Below are 26,833 nucleotides of genomic sequence, written 5' to 3' on the forward strand. Positions count from 1 at the left end.
AAAGAAGTATCTCAGAAATAACATTTTATCTCTGCCTCTCACAGAGATATAACAAATCCATTTGTATGGCTCATCAAAATATGCCAGAGAAAAAAATTAGCCCATCTACTTCCAGTCTCTAGTCTCTCTATAGGACACAAAGATAAGCTATCAAAAAACTTGTAAAAGAAAAAAATCACTGTTTGGTACGCTTTAAATTGCTATATCAAATAAACCTCAGCTCACATAAAAATATAACACCTTCAGTATGCGAACATAAAAAGAAGTTTGCAAATTCCCTAGTAAAATGGAAATGCCACATGATGTGCATTCTGGGATATATGCTGACAAATCTCTGATTCATTAGTAAAGTTCTGAACACCATGTAAATCTTTATAAAACAGAGTAAAATAGATGATTTTTTTTAATATCAAAAATTGCCTTGGAGTGGCTTGAATATTCTCACTTCTCTCCTTTCAATGAATTGGGGTTCTGGGGCAAAATTGGATTCCTTCATTTCAAAGTCATCTTCCACAGTTCACAACTTGGAAACTTTTTAATCAGACACACAGACACGATCTAATATATAAACAGATGTATTATGTCTAATAGTCATTTTCTCTTTCTATCAGCTCAGATCCTAAAATGTCATTATCTGTATATCATTTTAAAGATTTCACATCCTTTACCTCAGTTGATCACCATGACCCTACACGATAGTACGATGCATCAGCTCTTCACTGTCTTTCAGTCGAGGAAATGAGCTCAGAGAGGGAACATAGCTTGTCCAAAATTATACCTTAATAGTAAAGTGTGATTAATAAAATAAATGGGTAAGGGGGAATCAAATATATGGTGATGGAAGGAGAACTGACTCTGGGTGGTGAACACACAATGGGATTTATAGATGATGTAATACAGAATTGTACACCTGAAATCTATGTAATTTTACTAACAATCGTCACCCAAATAAATTTAAAAAATAAATTAAAATAAATAAATAAATAAATAAATAAATAAATAAATAAATAAATGTATTTCCCAATACTTAACTCAAGGCTCTTTCAAAATCACCACACTCATTCTTGGTGTCATGTCAACTCTAAAATATTCTGCCCCCCTCTACATTACCTTATAAAGAATAAATAATTATGAATATAGAAATATGCTTTCACTTTGCTAAAAATGTTATTTTGAATGATAAAATCAACAACTAAATAAATAGGCATTCTTCAAACTTCTATGCCAACTAGAGAACCAGACATAGGTATTTTTCATTTCATCAGCATTGAGAAAACATGTAGAAAGGAATTATCAGAGATTACTTTTCTGCTTTTTAAAAGGAAAGCAATACTGTATAGCTGCATTTTACACCGAGACTGGGTGGCAAAGCCACTGAATTAAGTAAAAATCAAGTATAATAAAACATTTCCATTGAAAAATCTCTTCCATCACCTATAAAATACACTACAACTGAAACCATGTAACCGAAGTATGCATCAGGTGTGACACAACTGTTCTTTCCGAACATGTATCTCATGATTAAAGTTATTCAACAACAAGAATTCTAAACTTCATTTAAACATATGCAATAACTGGATAAAAATACCATTTGATGTCCAAAAGAACTGAAAAACAGACTCAAACAGATATTTGTACATCTATGTTCATAGAAGCATTATTCATGATAGCCAAAAGATGGACACAACCCAAGATGAATGGTTTGGTGGTTAATTAATTTCATGATCTCCCTGATTGGGCCACAGGGTTATCCTGAGTGTGTCTGTGAAGGTTAATCTCATCTCTGATGAGATTAACATTTGAATCTGTAGACTGGGTAGAGCAGATTGCCTCACCCACCTCCCTAGTCCCCTCTCCCATATGGATGAACCTCATCTGATCCACTGAAGGCCTGAATAGAACAAAAATGTCTAGAAACAGAAACGTCAGGAACATGTGTGGGAATGGACATTAAGGGTGTAGGAAGAGCAATCGGGTCATATTTACTGACACAAGCTCACTAAGCAGAGATTCTGTATTTAATGTTGTACCCTGGGGAGTTGGGAAGGTTTCCAACAGTTTGTTTGATTGGCTGGCTGAAATACACAGAAAGGGGGCCCACAGTGAATGAATTTGCGTTGGTTAAATGTAGAGGAATGGATTCAAAGGTGTAGGGAGACAAGAATGTTAGAGTGGATTTGTCGTTGAAGACCTACTCGCGCACAGTGGAAGAGTCCAAAAGACATATTTTGTCCACTACCATGAGAAATAAGGAGGACCCGCACATCCATGAAGAGCTCTGTGACGGGTCTCCTTTTATGCTAGACCTCACAGTGCGAACTGAAGTCACTCAATTAGGAAACCCAAATGCAATGTGAGCAGTTAGATCCTGGGGTGGCAGCAGCTAAGTGCAGCACTGCAGGCCAAAGGCAAGGTGGGCATGGTTACCAGAATGGGTGGCAGAGTCAGAGCAGCAATCACAATAGTCCGACTTGCACAGACCTATGGCACTGGCTGATTAAGCATGGTGTTTCTAGAAGTGAGATAGGAAGCCTACTAAACTCTTACTTGATGTGTATAAGCAGAAAAGTGCTAGGTCGAATGAACAACAGTCTCACCTGAATCATAAAAACAGAGTCACCATCAATTCTCAGAATGAAGCTGGGGTACAGACCCAGAAACATTTTGGAGAAGGGGAGGCTGAGTCCCCATAAAGAATGACCCAAGTACACTGCCAAGAATTATACTGTTAATCTTTCTCCCATCCTTCCCCAAAGGGACCTACTGCATTTTACCAGGGTAACTGCACTGGGGAAAAAGAAATAATCAGACTTTTCATGGACTTGAGGACACTGGTTCTGAAATGACACTGATTCCAGGAGACCCAAAAGGTCCTGGTTCACCTATCAAAGTAGGGGCTTATGGAAGGAGAGGTGTTCAGTGGAGTTTTAGCTCCGATTCATCTCACAGTGGATCCCTGAACCCACTATGGTTATTTCCTCAGTTCCAGGATGCTTAATCAGAATAGATATTGCAGAAGCTGGCAGAATCCCCACAGTGGTTTCCTGGCCTGTGAGATGAGAGCTGTTGTGGGACAGGCCAAGTGAAAGCCCCAGAACTGCCTCTACCTAGGAAGACAATAAACCAAAAGAAATACAGCATTCCTGGAGAAACTGCAGAGATTAATGCCACCATCAAAGAACTGAAAGATATAGGGGTTGTGATTCTCATCACATCCCCCATTCAATTCACCTATCTGGCCTGTCCAGAAGACAGATGGAATTTGGAGATTGACAGTGGATTATCATTAAGTTTAACCAGATGGTGACTTCAAATGCAGCTGCTATACCAGACGTAGTTTATTGCTTAAGCAAACTAATACATACCCTGGTGCCTGGTAAGCAGCTATTGACCTGGCAAATTCCGTTTTCTCCACTGCTGTCAATAAAACCCACTAGAAGCAGTTTGCTTTCAGCTGGCAAGGCCAGCAATATACCTTCACTGTCCTACCTCAGGGATATATTGACTCTCCAGTCCTAAGTCATAATTTAGTTCACTTGATCACCTTTCCCTTCAACACAGTATCACGCTGGACCTTACATTAATGATATTACACTGGTTGGACCTAGTAAACAAGAAATAACAACTACTCTAGACATATAGGAAAGACATGTGCGTATCAGAGGGTGGGAAATAAATCTGATAGAAATTTAGGGGTTTTTTACTCCATTGTAATTTCTAGGGGTCCAATGATGTGGGTTATGTCAAGATATATCTGCTAAGGTGAAGGGTAAATTGTTGCAACTGGCCTCTCCTTCAACAAAAAAAGGAGGCACAAGCCTAGAGGGTCTCTTTGGATGTTGGAGGCAACATAGGGTGTGTTACTCTGGCCCATTTACCCAAAATGTTGCTACTTTTGAGTGGTGCCTAGAATAAGAGAAGGCTGTGCATCTGTGCTACCTGGGCCAAATGATCCAGTACAACCAGTGATGTCAGTGGCAGATAGGGATGCTGCTGGCATCTTTAGCAGTCCCCTACAGTGAATTATAGCCAAATTAGGATTTTAGAGCAAAGCCGTGCCATCCACTGCAGATAACTACTCTCCTTTTAAGCACCCACTCTTGGGCTGCTATTAGGCCTTAATAGAGACTGAATGCTTAATCATGGGCTACCAAGTTACCATCATGATGGCCATCATGAAGTGGGTGTCATCTGACCCACCAAGTCATAATGTTGTGTGTGTACAACAGCACTCCATCATCAACTGCAAGTGGTATGTATGTGATCAGGACTGAGCACATATATGAGCCAAGAAGGCAAAAGTTATGTTACATGAAGAAGTGGCCCAAATGCCTATGGTCTCCTCTCCTACTATACCACCTTCTATCTACAAGCATGAACCTAAGGCCTCATGGGGAGTTCCTACCATCAGGTGACAAAGAAAGAGAAAATGGGTCTTGTTTATAGATGCTTCTGCATGATATTCAGGCACCACCCAAAACTGGACAGCTGAAGCACTACAACCTACCTTTCTCGGACATCCCTGAAGGGCAGTGGTGAAGGGAAATCCTCCCAGTGATCTGAACTGAAAGCAATGCACCTGGCTGTTCACTTTGCTTGGAAAGAGATACGGCCAGACGTGTGATTATATATTGATTCATGGGCTGTGGCCAATGGTTTAGCTGGAATGTCAGGGACTTGGAAAGAACATGACTGGAAAATAGGTCACAAGAAAATTTGGAGAAGAGGTATGTGAATAGACCTCTCTGAATGGGCAACAAATGTGAAAATATTTGTGTTCCAAGTGAATGTTCAATAAAAGGTGACCTTACTGAAGGAAGATTTAATAATCAAATGGATAGGATGACTCATTTTATGGACACTAGTGAGCCTCTTTCCCCAGTCACCTGTCACAGCCAGTATTCACAGGTCTAGAAATTGAGGGGTTAAAAATGGGAGTGGCACCACTCACTATTACTGCTAGCAAACAAGAATGCCCATTCTCATTATCCTTACTCAACCTAGTATTTGAAGGCCTAGCCAGCGCGCACGCGCGCGCACACACACACACACACACACACACACAAGCACACAGATTGGAAAGGAAGAAATAAAACTATCCAATTTGCAAATGACATATTAGTATGCGTGGAAAATCCTATGGAATCTACCAAAACAACCCCTGAAATTAATATGTAAATTCAGCTAAGTCATAGGATATAATATAAACACAGAAAACTTGATTGTATTTCCATAAATTATCAGTAAACATGTGATAACTGAAATTAAAAACACAACACAATTGACAATTACTCTAAAAAATTAAAACATAAGTATAAATCTAGTAAAAAGTGTATAAGACTTATGTGCTGAAAATTACAAAGTGCTGATGTAGGGAACCAAAGATCTAAATAAATGAGAAACATACCATGTTCATGGACTAGAAAATTCAATATAGAAGAGATGTCAATTCTCCCCACATTCAACTATAGGTTTAAATATAATTCCTATCAAAATCTAAGTAAATTTTTTTGCAATATAGACTATTTTACTCTAAAATTTATACGGAAAGGCAAAGAACCTAAAATAGCTAAACAATTTTGAAAAAGAAAAGAATCACTCTACTCAATTTTAAGACTTACTATATAGCACAGTAATCAAGAGGGTGGTATTGGGGAAGACATAGACACAGATGCATGGAACACAAAAGAGAGCCCTGAAACAAGCCCACCTAAATATGCCCTATTTATTTATTTTATTACTTTTTAAAATTACACCTCATAAATTCATTTAATTTTTAATTTTTTAAATTTTTATTAAGTTCGTTGGGGTGACACTGGTTAATAAAATTATATAGGTTTCAAGTGTACATTTTTATAATACATTATCTACATATTGCATTGTGTGTTCACCACCCAAAGTCAGTTCTCCTTTCATCACTATACAGTGGTACCTCAGTTTTTGAACGTAATCCGTTCCTGAAGTCCGTTTGAGTTCTGAAACGTTCGAAAACCAAGGCACGGTTTTCTCATAGAAAGTAATGCAAAATGGATTAATCCATTCCAGACCGTTAAAATCAACCCCTAAAACTGCAAATTTAGCTTGAATTTTACTATCTAACGATACCATAGATCCATGAAATTTACGGCGTTCGTAAACCAAAATGTTCATCAACGGAGACATTCGAAAACCGAAGTACTACTGTGTATTTGATCCCCTTTTTCCTCTTCTACCCCTCCCCCCCAGCCTTTGATGACCACTAAACTGCTGTCTGTGTTTACGAGTTTCTGTTTGTCTTGATCGTTTGTTGCTTTCAGTTTTATATACCACATGTTGAGTAAAACCATATGGTTTTCAACTTTTTCTGTCTGACTTATTTCACCTAGCATGATAATCTCAAGATCCATCCATGTTGTCACAAATGGCAATATTTCATCTTTTATTATGGCCAAGTAATATTGCATTGTATATATGTATATCTTTTTCATCTATCATCTATCAAAGGACACTTTGGTTGTTTCCATATCTTGGCCACCATGAATAATGCTGCAAAGAACATGGCGCAACGGATAATGTGTCAGGCTCTGGATCAGATGATTCCAATTTATTTTTGATAAAGGTGAAGAATTCAAAGGTGGAAAGGGCCTTTTTCACAAATGGTGCTGGCACAATTGGACATCAGTAGGCAAAAAAATAAATAAAAAATAAAGCTTGACCTAAGTCTCACACCTTACATAAAAATTAACTCAAAATGCATGATTATTTTAAATGTAAAATCTAAAACTGAAAAAAAAAACTTTTAAAAGAAAATATAGGAGAAAATCTTCATGAAGTAGGGCTAGGCAAACTGTTCTCAGACATGACACCAAAAACATAATCCGTAAAAGAAAAAAACTAATAAATAGGACTGGTTTTAGATGTAAAGTTTTATTCAGTTTGCCAGTTTGTTCTACAATATACTTTCCTATGCATTTGCCATTTTATTTTCTAATACAGATTGTGCCAAAAAAAATGTATACACAGTTTAAGAAAGGAAAACACTGTATTAAAATTATGCTGATGGTAACCACTTTGAGCACCTCTTGTAATTGCAGAAGTCAAACGTGACTTGTATTCATCTTCAGTTATCCATATATATTGAGTACTACTATTTTAATAGTTTTTTTCCTTTCTTAAAGTGTGTATACAGGTTTTTGGCATCCTTTATATTTCCAATTTGACTCCTTCATTAATCATTACAAGGTTATCTGTACTAAGCCTTCTTATTCATATTATACTGATGAAGAAAGTTTCAGTTAACCAACTTGTTCATGGTAAATGGAAGAACCTGAATTTAAATCCAGAAAATTCTAACTTTAGACCCTAATCTGGCATATTGGAATTTCAACACTTAGAAAATCCATAAGACATTTTTTCAAGTGCTAGAAAAGTAACTGTGAGACCATATACAAGTTACTTCGATAATCTGATTTTTGGCAAGTCACTGGACAATTAGATTGAAATGTAGGATAATGAAGAAAGCGTACAGGTCCACAATGGATACTTCTCTTAGGGGTAAAATTATTTCAGCTGATTAAAAAAAAAAAAATCTAGAACTCAAAATTCCAAAGAACGTCTAAGGCAGATTCCTTCTGAGGTGTCAACATAGAGAGCCTCTCATTAAATATCCCTAGTGCCAAAGCCATAAAGAATACAGGATTAGATCTTTATCCTAAGCCTAGTATGACATTCCAGTCAACAAAAATATGGTGATGGCACTAGTCTTGACCCAAGAGACATACAGTGTTAGTTTTACCATTAAATATATGGCCTCGAATAAGAAAAGCATTAAGAATTCTTACAGCTGTAAAATGACATGATTCTATGATTTATTTACTGAGTGCAGACTACGTCTCAGATACTGAGAGTTAGGTGCTGTGAGGATACAAATAATTAAAAATAGATTAAGTACTACTCGTATTTTATAATTGAAATGAATGGCAGGCCACCTAAATATTCCTATGCCTAACAAAAATATCCTGAAAAAGCAAATTAAGTATGTACCTTTCAGTGCTGTAGTCTTTTCTTTTTCATCTGGACCTCCCTGCTGGATTTGTGCCATGCTTATCCAAATTGGCAACAAAATTAAAGAGCTCAAGGAAATAGACATCAATCTTCAGAAGACAGTCTAGAATGAACGAAAGCAATAAATTAAGCTCTACTCAATCCTACCTACTCCATGAGAACTTCCTTCATCCTCCCAGTTGGGATTAATCTTTCTCTATCCTGATTTCCCACTGCACTTTGTTAATGCCTGTACTACAGTACTTATCAAAGCCTGCCTTGCTTTATAGTTATTTATGTATTTGTCTGGGTCAGCTAACAGATTACAAGCCCCAGGATAGAGCTATCAAATTTTTTCATCTTTATCTCTCACATGTCACCAAACAGAATACTTTATAATACATACAGATACTGTTTAGGATTAGGTCTTTATCATCTAATTTAAAAAAAATCTCTAGGTAGTTGGAAAAACTTTAAATTTCTATTAAAATAAACTGTAAACACATGCCATTTACATAGTCGAATGTCCTCTCCTGGAACATACGGTCAGAAGAGAAAAACATATATATATGTAAAGTAGCTATAAATTATCTCTAATGTAACTCAAAATACAACATTAAGAGGGGAAAAATAACTCTTTAAATATGAAACTATGTCACATTGAATGTCTGGAAGCAATACTGTATAAATGGCATTCCAGTACACAATAATTATAAAATTATGATTTATTAAAATCTAATTTTGCACTTAAACCAGAAATAGATGGCTTTTCCCAGGATGACTATTAACAGTTAAAAAACAAACAAGCAAGCAAAAAACCCCCAAAAAACAAAAAAACACTGTTTCTAAGATTTAAAAGAAAAAAATACAATATATACAATGGAAAATATTAAACTAATGAAGTTAATCCATAACTGTGATGAAATAAAAACTGCATTCACAACAATAAATCAAGACTGAATATTCCTGTGACTGAGGAACCCAATTGATTTGCTAACCACAAAGCAAATGTAAGTTCCCATTCAGAGGTACATTTTATAATTATTTCTAAAAACTGAGGCATTTTCATAGTCAGCAGAGTATAGCAGAAAACACTTTTAAAAATTAATATAGAAAATGATATATTTAAACTATGAATGTTCCAAGTGGTCCTAAATCAATGCTTTTCTTATCTCAATGCTAAGTGTAGGTGGGGTGGGGTAAGAAAGAGGGCACCGGCTGGATCACCAACTGGCCGTATGTCCTTGACAGATTAACTTCTCTGTACCTCATTTCCACTTTTGTATTAATAAAATGGAAATGATAAGCATGCTGCCCTGTTAGTTATAGTAAGGTTAAATGTAAAACATTTAATCCAGTGCCTGATGCATAATTAGGTGCTCAACACATGAGGTCTGACAATTAAGTTTGTGAACTTATTGCAACGATGTTGCTAACCTTTTTTTGCTATCAGAGCGATTATTCATTATGAATTTGTATGAAATGGACAAACAGTTAACCAAGTTTAGTATTTGGAAGTGGTGAAAAGGCTACATGAAAAAGTTAAATGACATGAACTTTTCGCCAACAATTCATGGCTCTTGCATCACAACAATGCACCAGCTCACAGGGCAGTGTCTGTGAGAGAGTTTTTAGCCAGTAAACAAATAAGTGTATTGAAACACCCTCCCTACTCACTGGATCGGGCCCCAAATGACTTGTTTCTTTAACTGAAGATAAAGGAAATATTGAAAGGAAGACATTTTGATGACATTCAGGACATGAAGGGTAATATGATGACAGCCCTGATGGCCATTCCAGAAAAAGAGTTCCAAAATTGCTTTGAAGGGTGGACTAGGTGCTGGGGTCAGTGCATAGCTTCCCAAGGGGAGTACTTTGAAGGTGACCATAACTGATATTCAGCAATGAGGTATGTAGCACTTTTTCTAGGATGAGTTTGCAAACTTAATTGTCTGATCTCGTATGTGGGCTTATATTTTTTTAATTGTTGTAAATGGATCCCAGCTTCAGCACTTAATAATAGCTCTGAGCCAGGGACAAGTCACTTAATATCCAGAATCTTCAGTTTCCTCATTTATAAAATGTAGCTCATATAATAGTGGTTGAAACTTTGTATATTAATATTACAGAAACTTTGTATAACTGATCATTGCTACTATTAGCAATATTATTGCTTCTCAACAGTGTGAGGTTACATAATAGCAATAACTAGAATATAGATTTTTTTTTGACTGGCAAAGCATTTTCACTTAACATGGAAGTAGTTGTTAGTTTTATTCTGTGAATAGGTAAATCAAAACTCTGTAGATACTACATAAATACAATGTTTCTATATTCCTTCAAGAGACATAGCCTAGTCTACAGGGCAGGCACTGGGCGCAGTGGTGAGTCAAACATCATGGTCACTGCCCAAGTGGGGGCTTCCTCCCAAGCTGTCAAATCAAATTACCAAAGAGCCACACATAAAATATGTAAGACCTAGACTGATAATTACAACACTGTTATAGAAAAGAAACATTTGTAAGAGCTATCTATTTACATTCAGGACTTTGTCTTATCTGTGAAGTCCCACGAGTATGTGTACAAGTTTCACCCACAACTCCTTAGTAAACATCATCTTGTAGCAGAAACTGAAGATAAATGTTATAATGAGAGATTCTACATAGTACTCTTTGTTAGCAAGAACACAACTAAATTGACTCTCTATAGGGGACTTCCTGCAGTTTTTACTCTAGCCTTCTGTCAATTCAGTATTTCCTCTAAATATAAACTGTTAGGTTATTTTTCATGGGGCAGTAAGTTGTCTGATTCTAAACAAAACAATTTGTATGATTATTTCATTGTGACTGCTTTAATGAAGGTGAAATTATAAAATATTTTTGGCACTATAGTCATTTTCTTCGATTCATATTTTAAAGTGATGGGAATCTAATGATGATTATAGTTAATGTATTGTATACTTGAAAGCTGCTAAGAGAGCAGATTTTAGAAGTTCTTAACACACACGATAACTATGTGAGTTGATGGATGTGTTAACTAACCTTATTGTGGTAATCATTTTGCAGTACATCAAATCAGCACCTTGTATACCTTAAACTTATATGATGCTATATGTTAATTAAATCTCAATAAGGCTTTTTAAAAGCTCTAAACACTGCAATGTTTAATAACAAATTCCCCCTTTAGATTTTGGTCTCCATGAGGACAGGTATCACACCTGTCTGTAGCACAAAATCTGGTATATTTGGAGCTCAACCGATACTTGTCAAATTTATAAATAAATGAGTAAAACAGAGGGGGGGGGGAAGAGTCACATTTTAAAGAACAATTTTCAAGATCCACAAGATTAAATATCAATTAATAATCATATTCTTATTCTATATGAGATGACCTAAAAATACATGTTGCAATTTACTGCAATGATGATACATAAGTTAGGAGACTACTAATTACTGAGACCCTAAACCTTACAGCAGCACATACAAAGCAGGTAAGCATGAAGCAAAAGCCATTTGTCTGCTGCTCTTATTCACTGTTAGATTTTTACCTTCTCAAGTTATTTTCCATGGCTGTGGCACAGCTGGTGAAACTAAATCAGGAACATTATAAATTCTCAATTTAGTTTTCCTAATAAGAATTCAGAGTTATAACCTGCATGACCACAGATAAACACTACTGAAAATGCAGCCAGCAAGCTGTTTGATACATTTGATATATATATTAATATGTGCACTCGACATAGTTTATTTAGTATTATCTGATGGAGGTTAGGTTATAGGGAATAAAGTGGTAGAAGGTTTTTACTGATATGAATTGGAACACAGTTGACATGTTGTATACTTCATGATAACCACTGCTGTTTAAATATGGTTTCCTAGAAATGGTTATAGTATAAACTAGATTCAAAACATCTCAGTTTGTGATTTCATTCTGTGAACTACACAAAGCAATTATCGTATCTTCTTCCCTTCTATGATTCCAACTGAGAATCCACTATGTATAAATAAAGCTGTAAATAACTTGTCATGTGTAATCTTTATCCAGTCAGCATTTCAAAACATGAAACAGTAGAATATTTCTTAGCTGCCCTGTTTGTTCAAAATATGGCTTGAGCACTTCTAAAATGTACAGAAAGATTCACAGAAGCCTTAGTTTTCTATGTGTTCATTTTTATGCAGGTATTAAATGGGAACTATATATAGATGATTTTTGCAACAGAAGGCCTTTCCACTCCACATTCTACATGCAATGATGAATATACAAAATATATCATAAGACAAGTAAAATTGGGCTAATTTCCTGGAACCCTTGGAGCTGGTTTGGCCCTGAACAGTCTACACTAAATCAGGCTCTGGAAATCCACTTCACAATAGACTGCTTGCCACTGAACGCACAATACATGAACCGATACCAGAGATTTGTGAGGAACCAAAAGACCCACTCAAATTAGTTAAAATGTCCATGACACTCAAAAGTTGCTCATAAGCAAAGATTAGTTTATAATAATCTTGGACAGCTTATAGTTCTGATGCTACAGTACAAAAACTGTATGTGTTGGAGTGTGAGTGAGTGAGTGAGTGTGTGTGTGTGTGTGTGTGTGTGTGTGTGTGTACACAGATACATGGGCATTAGGGAAGAGACTGGAGAACAAGGGCATCAGGCTAGAGCAGACATGGAATACAAACGCCAGGGCAAAATTAAAACGGCCTCTTGATGCTTAGACAATGGTGGCTTCCATAGAGAATACAATCTATGTTTGGATCATCGTTTAGCTCAGACTGGAAATACCTGTTTCTAATCCATGCCTATCTCAAATAATTCCTTAGCTTCCCAAGCAACGTGATATTGTAAGTTTGAAATGAGAAATCCATGTGTTTTGTCTCAATTCCACCACCCAGTTGCTGAATTACCTTAAGAAAGTCACAACTTCTCTAACCGAGTAAGGGAATAACAGCAACAAAGAGCACCTCCCTCTCACAGGGCAATCATTAAGATTATATGAAAGAATGTGCATAAAAACATTTGGCAAACTATAAATTCCTTTATAAATATTTGCAATCTACAGAAAATCAAAAGTAATTGGGTCCCAATTAATTTGTGCTCAGACTCCAAGAAGGATATTCTAATCAGTATAGTTTACAGGAATAAGAAACTCTGGGTGTACATCATTTCGATGAATTCTATAAACAAATAATAAAATTCCACAATAAATACCTGTTGAGCTGACTAGGATTTCTAAAACTATATTGAAGATAATCATAATGCAACTTAATTTTTTTGATATAATTTGTTTGTGTTCTTTCCCAATCTTATTAAAATGTGAGTCTGGAAAAGGTTCAAGTATGTGAGTTCCACCTTAATTTATATTAAAGTTGTATCCAAAGAAGAACACTGGTTCAACTATCTCCTAAATGCACATGTTGGCCACAAAGTTACCAAGTCCTTTCATACCCATTATCTTATTAGCTCATCACCACAACTGGCAGGCGTAGGCAAGGTTGACATATCTGCATTGTACAGAGATGAGGCATCCCGGGCTTTGAGAAGCAAAGGAACCTGGTTAAGGCAACCCAGATGCTAACAGGTGGTTGGGATTCTAACTCTGGTCTTCTGACTCTGTTATTAGCTTTTTCTACTCAATCTATCATGCTGGTAGAGTCAAATACTCAACTTCAACTAGAAAAACAATTCCAGTTTCTTTATTCTATAGACAGTTTTCACTCTCATGTGCTATTTTATAGGAAGTATTACAATGTGGAGTTTGAGCAAGTTGGAGGTAGTTAATTAAACACACACACACACACACACACACACACACACACACAGGTCTGACAATTAAGTTTCTGACTTGTTGCAAAGATGTTGCTAACCTTTTTTTTGCTATCAGAGGGATTAATCATTATGAATTTGTACCAACTGGACAAACTGTTAACCAAGTTTGCTATTTGGAAGTACTGAAAAGGCTGCATGAAAAGTTAGACGACGTGAACTTTTCGCCAACAATTCATGGCTCTTGCATCACGACAATGCACCAGCTCACACGGCACTGTCTGTGAGGGAGCTTTTAGCCAGTAAACAAATAACTGTATTGGAACACCCTCCCTCCTCACCTGATCTGGCCCCCAATGACTTCTTTCTTTACCAAAAGAGAAAGGAAACATTGAAAGGAAGACATTTTGATGACATTTGGGACATCAAGAGTAATACGACAACAGCTGTGGTGGTCATTCCAGAAAAGTGTTCCAAAATTGCTTTGAAGGGTGGACTAGGCACTGGCATTAGTGCATAGCTTCCCAAGGGGAGTACTTCAAAGGTGACCATAGTGATCTTCAGCAATGAGGCATGTAGCACTTTTTCTAGGATGAATTTGCGAACCTAACTGTCCAACTTCGTGTGTGTGTGTGTGTGTGTGTGTGTGTGTGTACTATCAACCATAATTGTCTTGGTCTGGTTTGCTTTCAGAGTTCAGATTGATAAAAATTACTTCCCATCATTCCTCACAATACTTTGGTAAATCAAGCATCTAAAAGAAAGAGACAGAAGTTTTAAAAAATGGACAAATATGAATACACATTTCTTCAAAGAATACACACAAATGACCAGAAAGAAATGTCCAGAAGGTGCAAAAAAGAGATATTCAACATCATTAGTCACTAGGAAGATGCATATCAAAAACACAATAAGATACCACTTCATAACCTACAGCATGGCTATAAACAAAAAAGACAATAACAAATGTTGGTGAGAATGTGGGGAAATTGGAACCCTCATACATTGTTTGTGGGACTATAAACTGGTACAGACAGTTTAGAAAAGTTTGGCAGCTGCTCAAAATATAAAACATAGATTTACCAAATGACCCAGCAATTCCACTTCCAAGCATCTACACAGAGAAATAAGAACCCATGTCCACAACAAAACTGTGTTCATAGAAGCAGCATTCCTAATTGCCAGAAGGTAGAAACAACTTAAATATCTATCAAGTGATGACAGAATAAACAAAATGTAGTCTATCCATAAGACAGAATATTGTTCATTAATAAAAAAGTAATGAAGTATTGATACATGCTACAACATGAATGGCCTTGAAAATATTACGCTAAGTGAAAGAAGCCAGTTACAAACAATCACATATTAAGTAGATTAATGTTTTGGGGAGTTGGTGGGGGATGAGGGGAGGAGGAGTGGCTGTTAATGGATACATGGTTTCTTTCTGAGGTGATGATTCCAAATCATCCTACAGAGATATATTTGCATGGGATAGTAACTCTCTGTGTGTTAAATGGCTCTCTCTCACCATCTCTTCTCTGCAGCTATAATGCTAAAGGTCGAGGCACAGTCTCAAAAGGGAGGAGGCTTGACAATCTTACTCTTTTCCTTCCATGAAATAAGTGTTATAAGTGGACTTCAGGCAGATTCATTTAAATAACTTCTCTTCAAATGTCCCCACCATTCCTCCCACCAGAGCCAGTCTGACAACCATCTAGGACTGCTCTATCTAGACATTAGGGACAAACACATTATTTCCTAGGTATAAAAGGTAATATTATATATAAAGTTTTTCTAAATCACAGTGCTCAACTCTAACTTGTTCTCTTCTGTGCACTGGGAGTTCTCTGTTGATGGTAATTTGCTTCCCGGGACTGTCATTATCCCTTGTGCACATCTTCCCGTAAGAATCTGGTCAGAAGCACTGATTCACTTTGGTCATGATTTAGTTCATTTCTGGGCCACATACCACCTAATGGCACCCCGATTTTACCCAATTTCTAATGAACATTTGTAATAACTGTTTTATTATTTATTATTGCAACTTATCCCACACACTGTACTAGCTTACTTCAAAGTGAGAAACGTATCATTTGTTATAGGAAAAAAATAGAAGAAAATTTTGAGCATATAATCAAGCAATTTACTCTAAAGCCCAATAAGCTATAGTAATAACATCAAAAGTTTAATGGCACTATTAAGCTTTATGGAGACCACAATTGTACCACAAATAAGTCATTTCAGTAGCACTCACCCCCAGTGTTATCTGACAATCCATATTGTGTATTTAAGGGGAAAAATCTCTGAGCAGTCTGACTTTACCTAAACGTGTTAACAACTGGGAATGTTATCATTTAAGTGCCTTCGGAAAAGGTTTTGTTTGTTTTTGTTTGGTTTTTATTGTTTCTAGAATTTCCCAATTCTTTATGAAGAAATAGTACTTTCTAGAATTTCATGTTTGTACCCTATTTCAGCAATACCAACACACATCCTGACACAACAGGAGCAGAACTCAGAAAGATTTTAGGAGGCTCTATATTGCTGTGATACTAAAAACCTCTGATGTTAAAGAAAGGGAATTAGGAATTTGGAACCTCAAGTTACCTTTTGGAACTACCATATTAGTTACAGTGGTTATTTACTTCATTCAGAAAACGATGTGCACAATTCATATCCTGCCTACATTAACAAAGGGTTTGAGGCAGAAAAATTCTTGTTCCAAAAACAAAAAGCTTTGAACCTTCCTGGATTCTACAAAATATTTGTCCCCCCAAAAAGGACAACCATCACCTACCTATAGCAAGTAGGTTGACTATTAATTATAAGAAATTAACTCTGTGGCACTAACGTTGTCAGCACGAGGACATTTAGTGAAATGGTAAGCCACTCAGGTTATCAGACCTATGCTTAAACACACTATGCCAAATGGCTCTCATTACTATTGTCTACGTAAGCACAAGGTCATAGAATCCCTTCCTATGACCGAGACAGTCAAGAATCTTACAACTAGACTTTACTTCCAACATTAATTAAGCAAAGTCCCCTGAGGGACCTGCCTGTTGAGAATAACTAAACTTGAAAAGTATATTACAAAATATTAGACTATCTACAAATGTCGTACTAAATTAACATAAAGGAAGAAAACCATAATAACTTCACTATTTGAAGAAAAAGTATTTGATAAAATTAGACACTCATTTTTGGAAGAGAAGTCATAGCAAACTAGGAATAAAAAGGAACGTCCTTAACATGACAGACAGGTTCAAAACAAACAAACAAAAGAGAGTAAAATTACTTTTCTTGGTAACATAGTAAAAACTTCCCTTTAAAATTAGATACCAGAAAGAATTTCCATCATTACCACTTTACTATTACCACCTTTAGTCATAGTTTTCTGGAAGTTCTAGCCAACATAATAAGATATGGAAAAATAAAAATCTATAAGGATTAAAAATAGGAAAACAAAGTTATTATTTCCTGGTGACTATCTAAAACAACAACAAAACAAGAACAAAGAAACAAGATTTTCTAGAACAAAAAAACAAGAAAAATCTCTAACTACATTAGGAATAAAAAGAATTTAGCAAGATGTCTAAAGTGGTTTATATATAAAAATAAAGTATTTGTAAATAACAGCAATAATCAGTTATAAAGCATAGTATTTTTTTAAAAAAGACATAATTTATAATAGCAAAAAACAAAAACCTATATAGTAAGATTAACTCCAACAAAAGGTATTTTAAACCTATAAGCAGAATATGATAAAGTTACTGAAAGACAGTAAAGACACCTGAAATACATGAAGAGATATACCATCTTCATGGATAAAAAGATTTAATACTGTGAAGATATTAATTTTCCTCTAATTGAAAAATGGATTCAATATAATTCCACTCAAACCCAACAGAGTTTTTCAGAGAACTTGAAAAACTATTTCAAAAAGGTCTATGGAAGAAGAATGGCCAAGAGAGCTAAGACACGCCCAAAGAAAAAGACTAAGATAGGAAAACTTGCCTTACCAGGTATGACAGTAATTAAGATAGTATGTCATTAGTATTGGAATAAACAAACTGATCAATAGAATAGAACGAAACTCTGAAACAGATTCACATAACAGGTTCATATGACACAGATAACAACGACATATTACTTGGGAAAAGATGGACTTTTCAATAATTGAGACAATTGGTTAACTACATAATTAAAAATATAAAATTAGATACCTACCTCACTCCATACATTGACATTACATGGTGGTAGCGGTGGGATGGATTAAGGGCAGAAATGTGAAAATCAAAACTTTAAATGTTTCAGGGGAAAATATAGGAGACTACTGTTTTGGTGCTGGGGCAGGAAATAGAACCATAATAAGATATTACTTTACCCTTAACAGACTACAAAAAATTAACAAGTCTGACAATAACAAAAGTTAAAAAGAATGGAATATAACAGAAATTCTTATTCACACTGCTGATCAAAATATAAATTAGTACAACCATTAGAAAAACTGGCCTGAGGTTTCCAAGTTAAACATTCCTATAATCTTCAACCCAATGATCTCACTTCTTGGTCCACCACCTACCTCCACCAGTCTTATATATGTACATCTGGAGACAGGCATGAAAATATTAACAAAATGTTCATATCATCAAAATTGCCAGTTTATTATTTCCAGCTGCATAACAAGTTACCTCAAAATGCAGTCACCAAAAACAAACAAACAAAAAAACATTTATAATCTCCCAGTTTCTGTGAGTCAGAAATTTGGGAGCAGCTCAGCGGTGAGGTACTGGCTCAGGTTCATGAGGTTGCAGTCAAGATATATTGGCAAGGTCTGCAATTATCTGAAGGCTTGATTGGGGCTAGAGATGGCTCACTCACACAGATGAATTATTGGTAATGTTGTTGCCAGAAGCCTCAGTACCTCCCCACATGGGCTTCTTCACAGGTCTGCTTGAGTGTCACCATGACATGGCTTCTGGAGAGAGAGAGAGAGAGAGAGAGAGAGAGAGAGAGAGAGAGAGAGAGAGAGGGAGGGAGGGAGGGAGGGAGGGAGGGAGGGAGGGAGGGAGGGAGGGAGGGAGGGGGAGAGGGGGAGAGGGAGGGAGGGAGGGAGGGAGAGAGGGAGAGAGGGAGAGAGGGAGAGAGGGAGAGAGGGAGAGAGGGAGAGAGGGAGAGAGGGAGAGAGGGAGAGAGGGAGAGAGGGAGAGAGGGAGAGAGGGAGAGAGGGAGAGAGGGAGAGAGGGAGAGAGGGAGAGAGGGAGAGAGGGAGAGAGGGAGAGAGGGAGAGAGGGAGAGAGAGCACGCGTGTGCCAGGAAAGCAAGGGAAAAGCCACAAAAGTCTCACCATCAATTCCTCAATATTCTATTGACACAGGGCAACCCTATTCAGTATAGGAGGGGTCTACACAAAGGCATGAACATCAAGAAACAAGATCATTGGGTACCATTTTTAGGTCTGGTTATCATAACTGGAAAAGGCTGTTCTCCAATTGTAAAAGGGCACATATACTGTAGTATACTAATAGAAATGAATAGTAATAACAGTGAAAATGAACAAACCAGAACTATACTCAAAAAACATGGGTGAATTGTCCAAAAACTATACTGAATAAATAAGTCTCAGAAGACTACATATAGTATGATACCACTTACATAGATCTCAAAAACAAACTAAAGTAAAACAATTTATTGGTATCATAATTTAGGTAATAAAATTCTAAGAAAACTCAAGAGAAAAACACAAAATTCAGAATGGTTGCTTCTGGAAGGTGGGAGGGGCATGAGATGAGGAGAAACACATAAGTGAATGCAAGTTGTTGATAGTGTTTTGAGTGTTGGATTGAGTGGTAAATTTACAGCTATTCATTATATTATTATGGTATATAACTTGCATGGGGAAGCCACTTTTGAACTGGTATATAATATACCTATTATCACACATAGTCCCTTCTTGCATATAACATTTTTTATTTATCAACTATAAAATATTTTAAAATACAACTACATACCTCTCAAAATGTCGACTGTCATTTATGTTTTTGTTCTTTGCTTGGTATACTGCCACTAGTAAATATAACAAGCAAAATCCGCCTTTGAATATACAAGTGATTAAAAATTTTAGGGGCCGGCCCGGTGGCCCAGGCAGTTAGAGCTCCATGCTCCTAACTCCGAAGGTTGCCGGTTCGATTCCCACATGGGTCAGTGGGCTCTCAACCACAAGGCTGCCAGTTCAATTCCTTGAGTCCCGCAAGGGATGGTGGGCTCCGCCCCCTGAAACTAAAATTGAACACGGCACCTTGAGCTGAGCTGCCTCCCAGATGGCTCGGTTGGTTGGAGTGCGGGCTCTCAACCACAAGGTTGCTGGTTTCGACTCCCACAAGGGATGGTGGGCTGTGCCCCCTGCAACTAGCAACGGCAACTGGACCCGAAGCTGAGCTGCGCCCTCCACAACTAAGATTGAAAGGACAACAACTTGAAGCTGAATGGCACCCTCCACAACTAAGATTGAAAGGACAACAACTTGACTTGGAAAAAAGTCCTGGAAGTACACACTGTTCCCCAATAAAGTCCTGTTTCCCTTCCCCAATAAAATCTTTAAAAAAAAAAATAATAAGATACACAGCCACTTAACAAGGAGAAAATGGACTTTAAAAAAAAAAAAGTAAAAGATGGCATATGGGTCAGTCATAAGCAACTTAAAAAGGAAAGATGAGAACTTAGAATTCAATTCAGAATAATATGCCCCCATGGCTACTACAGGATGGGCTCATCTGGTCACAAAAAAATATTTCCCACAGAGGATCATCTGCCAGTCTTTCAACATGACACAAAAATGGGCTTTAACTCTAAGGAAAAAAAAATAACTTTCCTTGTTTTTCCAAAATAAGGTGAAAAAGGAAAATGCTGTAACAGCAGCCACTGGAGGGAGGACTTGTTGTTAGAATGAGAATAAAACAAACATAAAATGTTTTATCTGGTGCTTTGTCTGAACATAACATTTTGTTAAACTCATTTCTATTTGTTTAAATGACAAATGCTGAAAATACTGCTTTTTCTGCATGAGAGTTAAACTTCCTTTCATTGAAAAACAGATGTTGATTCAACCATCTTTTATTGGTACACAAATTAGCAGTAAGAAAATTATAAAGCTGCCTGGACTAACAAAGAATTAGCACCAATGCTTAGTCTAAGTGTATATTTAAAGGCCTATACTAGATTTTAAGTAAGCCTGTATTTTGTTCATTTGAAATATCCACAAATTTTCTATAATACCTCAGGCACTACTTAGTCCCTAAGTAACTACCTGAAATCTGACTATAGATAAATTGGCAGAGCTTCGATAAATTTATGGCACTGCTCTTCACGTGGTTATTGTGTTTTCTTTAATTTCTAATGAAAACATTTATATATTTTATATTTGTTGATGTAAAACTGGTTTTACACACACACGATCCCAACGCAAGCTACAAGCTTCCAGTGCTGGGCTTTTACAGAACATTAAGTACAGTGGTACTATTTAAAGAAAGTTTAAGTAAAGATTCAAAAAAAAAAAAAAATGATTCAAAGCATAAAATTAAAATTATAGACTAGAAGGGCATAAAAGTGAGCTCCTTCACAATTCCAGTTTTTATGTTACTAAGTGGTTATACACTATACAACAGACACCAGGCTTGTGTAAAATCCTGAAACAATTCCAAAAGTAACAACATCCCTTCCATTTTAAAATGATTCCTTACACAATCAATATTTTGGAGCTGACTTCTTAAACTCAAGAATCCTACTGTGATTTAGTCAGTGAGCCAACCAAACTGTCAGTCAGTTCTGAATAAAAACCGTACAGAAGAAAAGGCAAGAAATGAAGTGTAGAGTAAACTGAAATAAATTCACTGGAAGAGCATAGAAATTCATCTGACAAGGTATTCAACTGAATAGGGAACACCTAAACTAAGAAAACAGATTTAAAAAATAAACCAGTAACAACAGATATGGAAAGGAAAGAATACAACTTGTGCCTAAAGAAAAAAATTAACAAAGCTATCATTAAAATATGATATACTACAGCAAAGATATGTTTCTAAAATACTATGTTTATTTGTATTTTAAATGTACATGGAAATTATTTTAGGATTTCTGTAGTATAATTTTAAAAATTTTTTATGAACTAATTCACCCTTAATTTACTCATACATATTTTAAATTTTAGCTCTACGTAATATCCATATGGCTTTAAAAGTAAATAGTAATTGGAAAAATGTTAAATGTATTCATTGACCAACAATAAACCAAAAACTAAAGTTTTATAATTATAGAATATAAAGGATAGAAAAAAATAACCTCACCCAAATGTTTTGCAGAAATTAAAAACAAGTCTTAGGCAGTAAGACATATTAATAAATAAGTTATCCAATAGCTCCAAAATTTTGTAGGTGAATGTGCATGTAATACTTCAAGGTTGAAATTAACTAAAACAGACATAAATAACTATCTCTTTGAAATGGTTGCTACAGTTCCTATCAGGCCAATATATTTAAAAAACAAAGGTGTTTGGATTTTGAGAGAAATACATTCTATGATTATAGTCTAAGACACTATAAAGAAGAAAACTTTTCTTATATTTTAGAATAATCTTGAACTCAAATTGCGTTTATTTCAGTTTGCTAAAATTTTGTTTTTTCCATGTCTTTCATAATAAAATTCACTGCTTAATTAAGACATGAAGTTTAAACTTTAAGACATGAAACATTTCTCATTCACTAATTACTATGCCTGAAATATTTTCCTCAAGTAATGTATTTCCCTAAGTACGTCCTGGAATTGAGCTCTTTCTAGTTTGTATTATGGTCAGCTGTGCACAGCCCACATCACTTCTCAGAGAATAAGGGCTGTGTCTTACTCATTTTGACATCTCCTACATATTAGGCTCATAAATGTTGACTTAAATGGGGATTGTTTATTTTAAAAACCCACAAATTGTAAGAGAAAAAATTGATTAAGTTGTACCTCATTAAAATTAAAAACATTTGCTCTTCAAAATAACATTAAGAAAATGAAAAAGAAGCCACAGACTGGGAGAAGACATTTGGAAGACATGTATCAGGAAAAAAGCAAAACAAAAAAGACTTGTGTGCAGATTATACAAAGAACTCTCAACTCAATAAGACAACCTAATTTAAAAGGAGGCAAAAATTTTTAACAGCTACTTCTCCAAAGAAGTCATACAAATAACCAATGAGAAACTGCATAAGAAAACATTTGGAGGTGACAGAAGTATTCACTATCTTAATTGTGATAAGATAGCTTCATGGATGTATGCCTCAACGTATCAAATTATGCACTTTAAATATGTACATCTTATTTCATTTATACCTTAATAATAACAGATCAAAGTAAGATGACTTTTAAATTTTTTTTAAAAATGTTATTGGCATAATTTATTCTATTTCCCTAAAATCTTTACATGTTATGTTAGTATTCATTTCATGTGGGTAGAAAAAAATATGAGAAATGTATAAACTACTTGAGAAGGGATTATTTTATTACATTTCAGCCAAACTTTATTATTTATTCCAAGAGAGATTAGCAAATGCACTTATATACAAAAATAACCTAAATATCACAAGTATTTAGCTTTGAGTGTTATTGTAATTGTGATTAAGGAATCACAATTACTAAGACTGTAAACCAGAAAAATAGCTCTAAATATCAAAACTTCAAGTATTCATATACTTTCTTAATACATTAGAAATAATTAGATTTCGAATCCTACTACTCTAGCCAGTTGCGAATATTTACACACATGAAAAGGGCAAAAAAAGAAACTTAAGCTGATCTTCAGCAAATGTCTAATAACTTCTATAGATTTAGAGGGCTTGGGAATAGATACAGACATGGGGTATTTCACAAAGACTAAAATGTTCTAACACTAATGACCTTTACTGAATCAGAACCAGCCCATAGTTTCCTACTATTCTTTCATTCATTTGCTTAATAAAAATGTCTTAAGTGGCTCAAACACATCAGATTTTGTGTTTGATAGAAACGATGCCAAAAGGCAGAAAAGCATATGGTTAAAACAACTGACACTTGAGCCATAATGTCTGTGCTTAAATTTTAACTCAGCCACCTATTCTATGTATTACCTAGGGCAAGGTCCTTAACCTCCAGCTCTGCAGTAAACGGTTAACTCAGCAGACTTGTGGTGCAGGCTTGGGATGTTCAAACCCTCTACACTCTGAAGAAAAGGACTGGCCTTGACTGACTTGTACGAGACAACCTATAAGCCCTTGGAATGTCAGCCTCATAAGACATCTTTGTACACCTGAGTTATTAGGCTAAGCCTTCCAGTTTGTACGAACCATGTCATTTATGGTGAATGCCCATTTTTGTCTCCCTGGGTCCTGGGTCAGGCTATATCAGTTTGATCTCTGTGGGGATTGAAGATTGAGAAGGTAAGGTCAGTTATGTGGGCACTCCATGACCACGTGACTGATGCCCAATAAAACCCTGGACACCAAGGCTCAGGGAAGTGTCCCTGGTTGGTAACACCCTGCACTTGTTGTCCTACATTGTTGTTGTGAGAATGAAACACTTTCCATACGACTACTGACAGAGGACAATTGGGAACTAGTGCCTTGGCTCCCCCGAGCTCTGTCCTATGTGCGTTTTTCCCCTGATTTTAATCTGTATCCTTTTACTCTAGTTAACTATGGCTGTGAATATAGCAGCTTGTTTGAGTTCTGTGAGTCCTTCCCGTAAATCAGGAAGCCTGAGAGGGGTCTTGAGAACCTTTAACACAGTAACTCTTTCCACATCTGAAAAATGCATTTAATGTTAGTACCTACTTAAAGAATAGCTTTGGGGATCAAATGAAGTCATCTGTGTTAAGAACTTAGAACTTATTTGCTGCTTCTCATGCTGTTACAAAAATGAGCGGTCCTAAAGTTGAATAGCTTGGTCTAGGGAGAGAGAACATTAACTAAATTGCAAGTGCTAAAACATTATGCACAATTCATCAGAGGAACAAAAAGCATCGTTTCCTTATTTCCTGTCCCCAACACTCTTGTCTTCACTTAGGTCCCCCATCATTTCTCACTTCTTGACTGGACTGTTGGACTATCTTTGTACCAGTATAAACCTTGCATGACTACCTGACATTACCATCACCTACCACCATCACCACCACAACTGCCTGATCCAACTTTATATTCCTTCAACATGATTCTATACCCTTAGACTCCATTATTCCTCTGATGTCTGTAGATATAAGGCGGCTCTGTGAAAAGTGTTAGAGAAAGCCTAAGATAGGCTGAAGAGCCTGTTAACAGAAGCCCCATGGTCTTTGATAAGGCTGTGGATGAGGACTTGCAAGAAAGCAAAGTAAATGTCATTAGAAACTTGAGGAAGGAGTATCCTTGTTATGTAGAGACAGAAACTTTAGCAACATTGTCCCATGGAGTTATCTGGAAAGTAGAAAATGTACCTAATAAATTGGCTGATCTCACAAAGGAGATTTTCAACCAGAGTGTTGAAAGTGCCACCTGGTTCTTTTTGCTGCTTATAGTAAAACATGAGAAGTGACAGAAAAAATAATGAAAGGACTGTGAAACAAAAAGGAGCAAAGAGTTGCTCTATGAATGCCACTGTCAAGAGAATGAAAAGACAAGCCACAAACTATTTGCAAAATATATATCTGATAAAGATGTCTTATCCAAAATACATAAAGAATTCTTAAAAATTCAACAGTAGAAAAACTCAATTAAAAAAAATGGGTCAAAGACCTGAATAGACACTTCACCAAAGAAGACAATAAGGATAGCAAATAAGCTTCTTAAAAGATGCTCAACATCATATGTCATTAGAAAACAACAATGAGACACCACTACATACCTATTATAATTGCCAAAATCCTAAACACCAAATGCTGGTTAGAGTATGGAGCAACAGGAACTCTCATTCATCACTGGTGACAATACAAAATGGTACAGCCATGTTGGAAGACAATTTGGCAGTTTCTTACAAAATTAAACATACTCTCACCATATAATCCAGGAATCACGCTCCGTGGTATTTATCTCGAGTTGAAAACTTGCAAAAACCTGCAGAGATGTGTATAGCAGCTTTCATCATTATTGTCAAACTTGGAAACAACCAACACGTCCTTCAGTAGGTGAATGAATAAATCAACGGTGGTACATCCACACAATGGAATATAATTCATCACTACAAAAAGAGCATTCAAGCCATGAAAAGACAGGGAGAAGATTTAAATGCATACTATCATGTTTCCCCGAAAATAATACCTCGCCAGACCATCAGCTCTAATGCGTCTTTTGAAGCAAAAATTAATATAAGACCTGGTCTTATTTTACTATAATATAAAACCAGGTCTATGATATATGATATGATATGATATGATATGATATGATATGATATGATATGATATGATATGATAAATACTGGGTCTTATACTAATTTTTGCTCCAAAAGACACATTAGAGCTGATGGTCTGGCTAGGTCTTATTTTTGGGGAAACGCGGTATTAAGCAAAAGAATCTGAAAAGACTATATACTACATGATTCCAACTATACAATATTCTGTAAAAGGAAAAACTATGGAGACAGTAGAAAGATCAGTGGTTTTCCAGGGTCAGGGATAGGGGGTGTGGAGGAGAGAGGAACAGGCGGTAAAACTTATTTTAGGGCAGAGAAACTATTCTGTATGATACTAGGATGGTAGATACATGTCATTATACGTTTGTCCAAACTCATAGAATGTACAACACTAAGACAGAACCCTAATGTAAACGATGGGCTTTGGGTGATGATGATGTCAGTGTAGGTTAACTGATTATAACACATGTACCACTGATGCAGGATGTTGACAGTGGAAGAGGCTGTGCAAGTGTGGGGGCAGGGAGGATATGGGAAATAATCCCTCTGAACTTTATCCTCAATGTTTCTCTGAACCTAGAACTATTCTAAAAAATAAAGTCCATTTAAAAAATTTCTCTACAGAAGGCAAATAATGCTAAAATGAAGA

General features: G+C 36.0%; 1 protein-coding gene across 6 annotated transcripts in view; it reads right to left on the minus strand.

Moving 5' to 3' along the window:
• ARB2A (ARB2 cotranscriptional regulator A) overlaps positions 1-26,833 on the minus strand; it is a 400,181-nt gene that overhangs the window by 361,639 nt on the left and 11,709 nt on the right. For 5 of the 6 annotated variants that reach the window (XM_088796628.1, XM_088796625.1, XM_088796624.1 and 2 more), the window contains exon 2: positions 8,023-8,146. The exons of the other annotated variant lie outside the window; for it this stretch is intronic. In XM_088796628.1, the coding sequence (XP_088652754.1) occupies positions 8,023-8,128 (106 nt within the window). In that variant the 5' untranslated portion in view covers positions 8,129-8,146. The remainder of the gene's footprint in view (positions 1-8,022; positions 8,147-26,833) is intronic. 6 annotated transcript variants of the gene reach the window in all.

This window comes from Rhinolophus sinicus, chromosome 3 (assembly GCF_057876585.1).
Source record: "Rhinolophus sinicus isolate RSI-liver-muscle chromosome 3, RSI-T2T, whole genome shotgun sequence".
NCBI classification, from domain to species: Eukaryota; Metazoa; Chordata; class Mammalia; order Chiroptera; family Rhinolophidae; genus Rhinolophus; species Rhinolophus sinicus.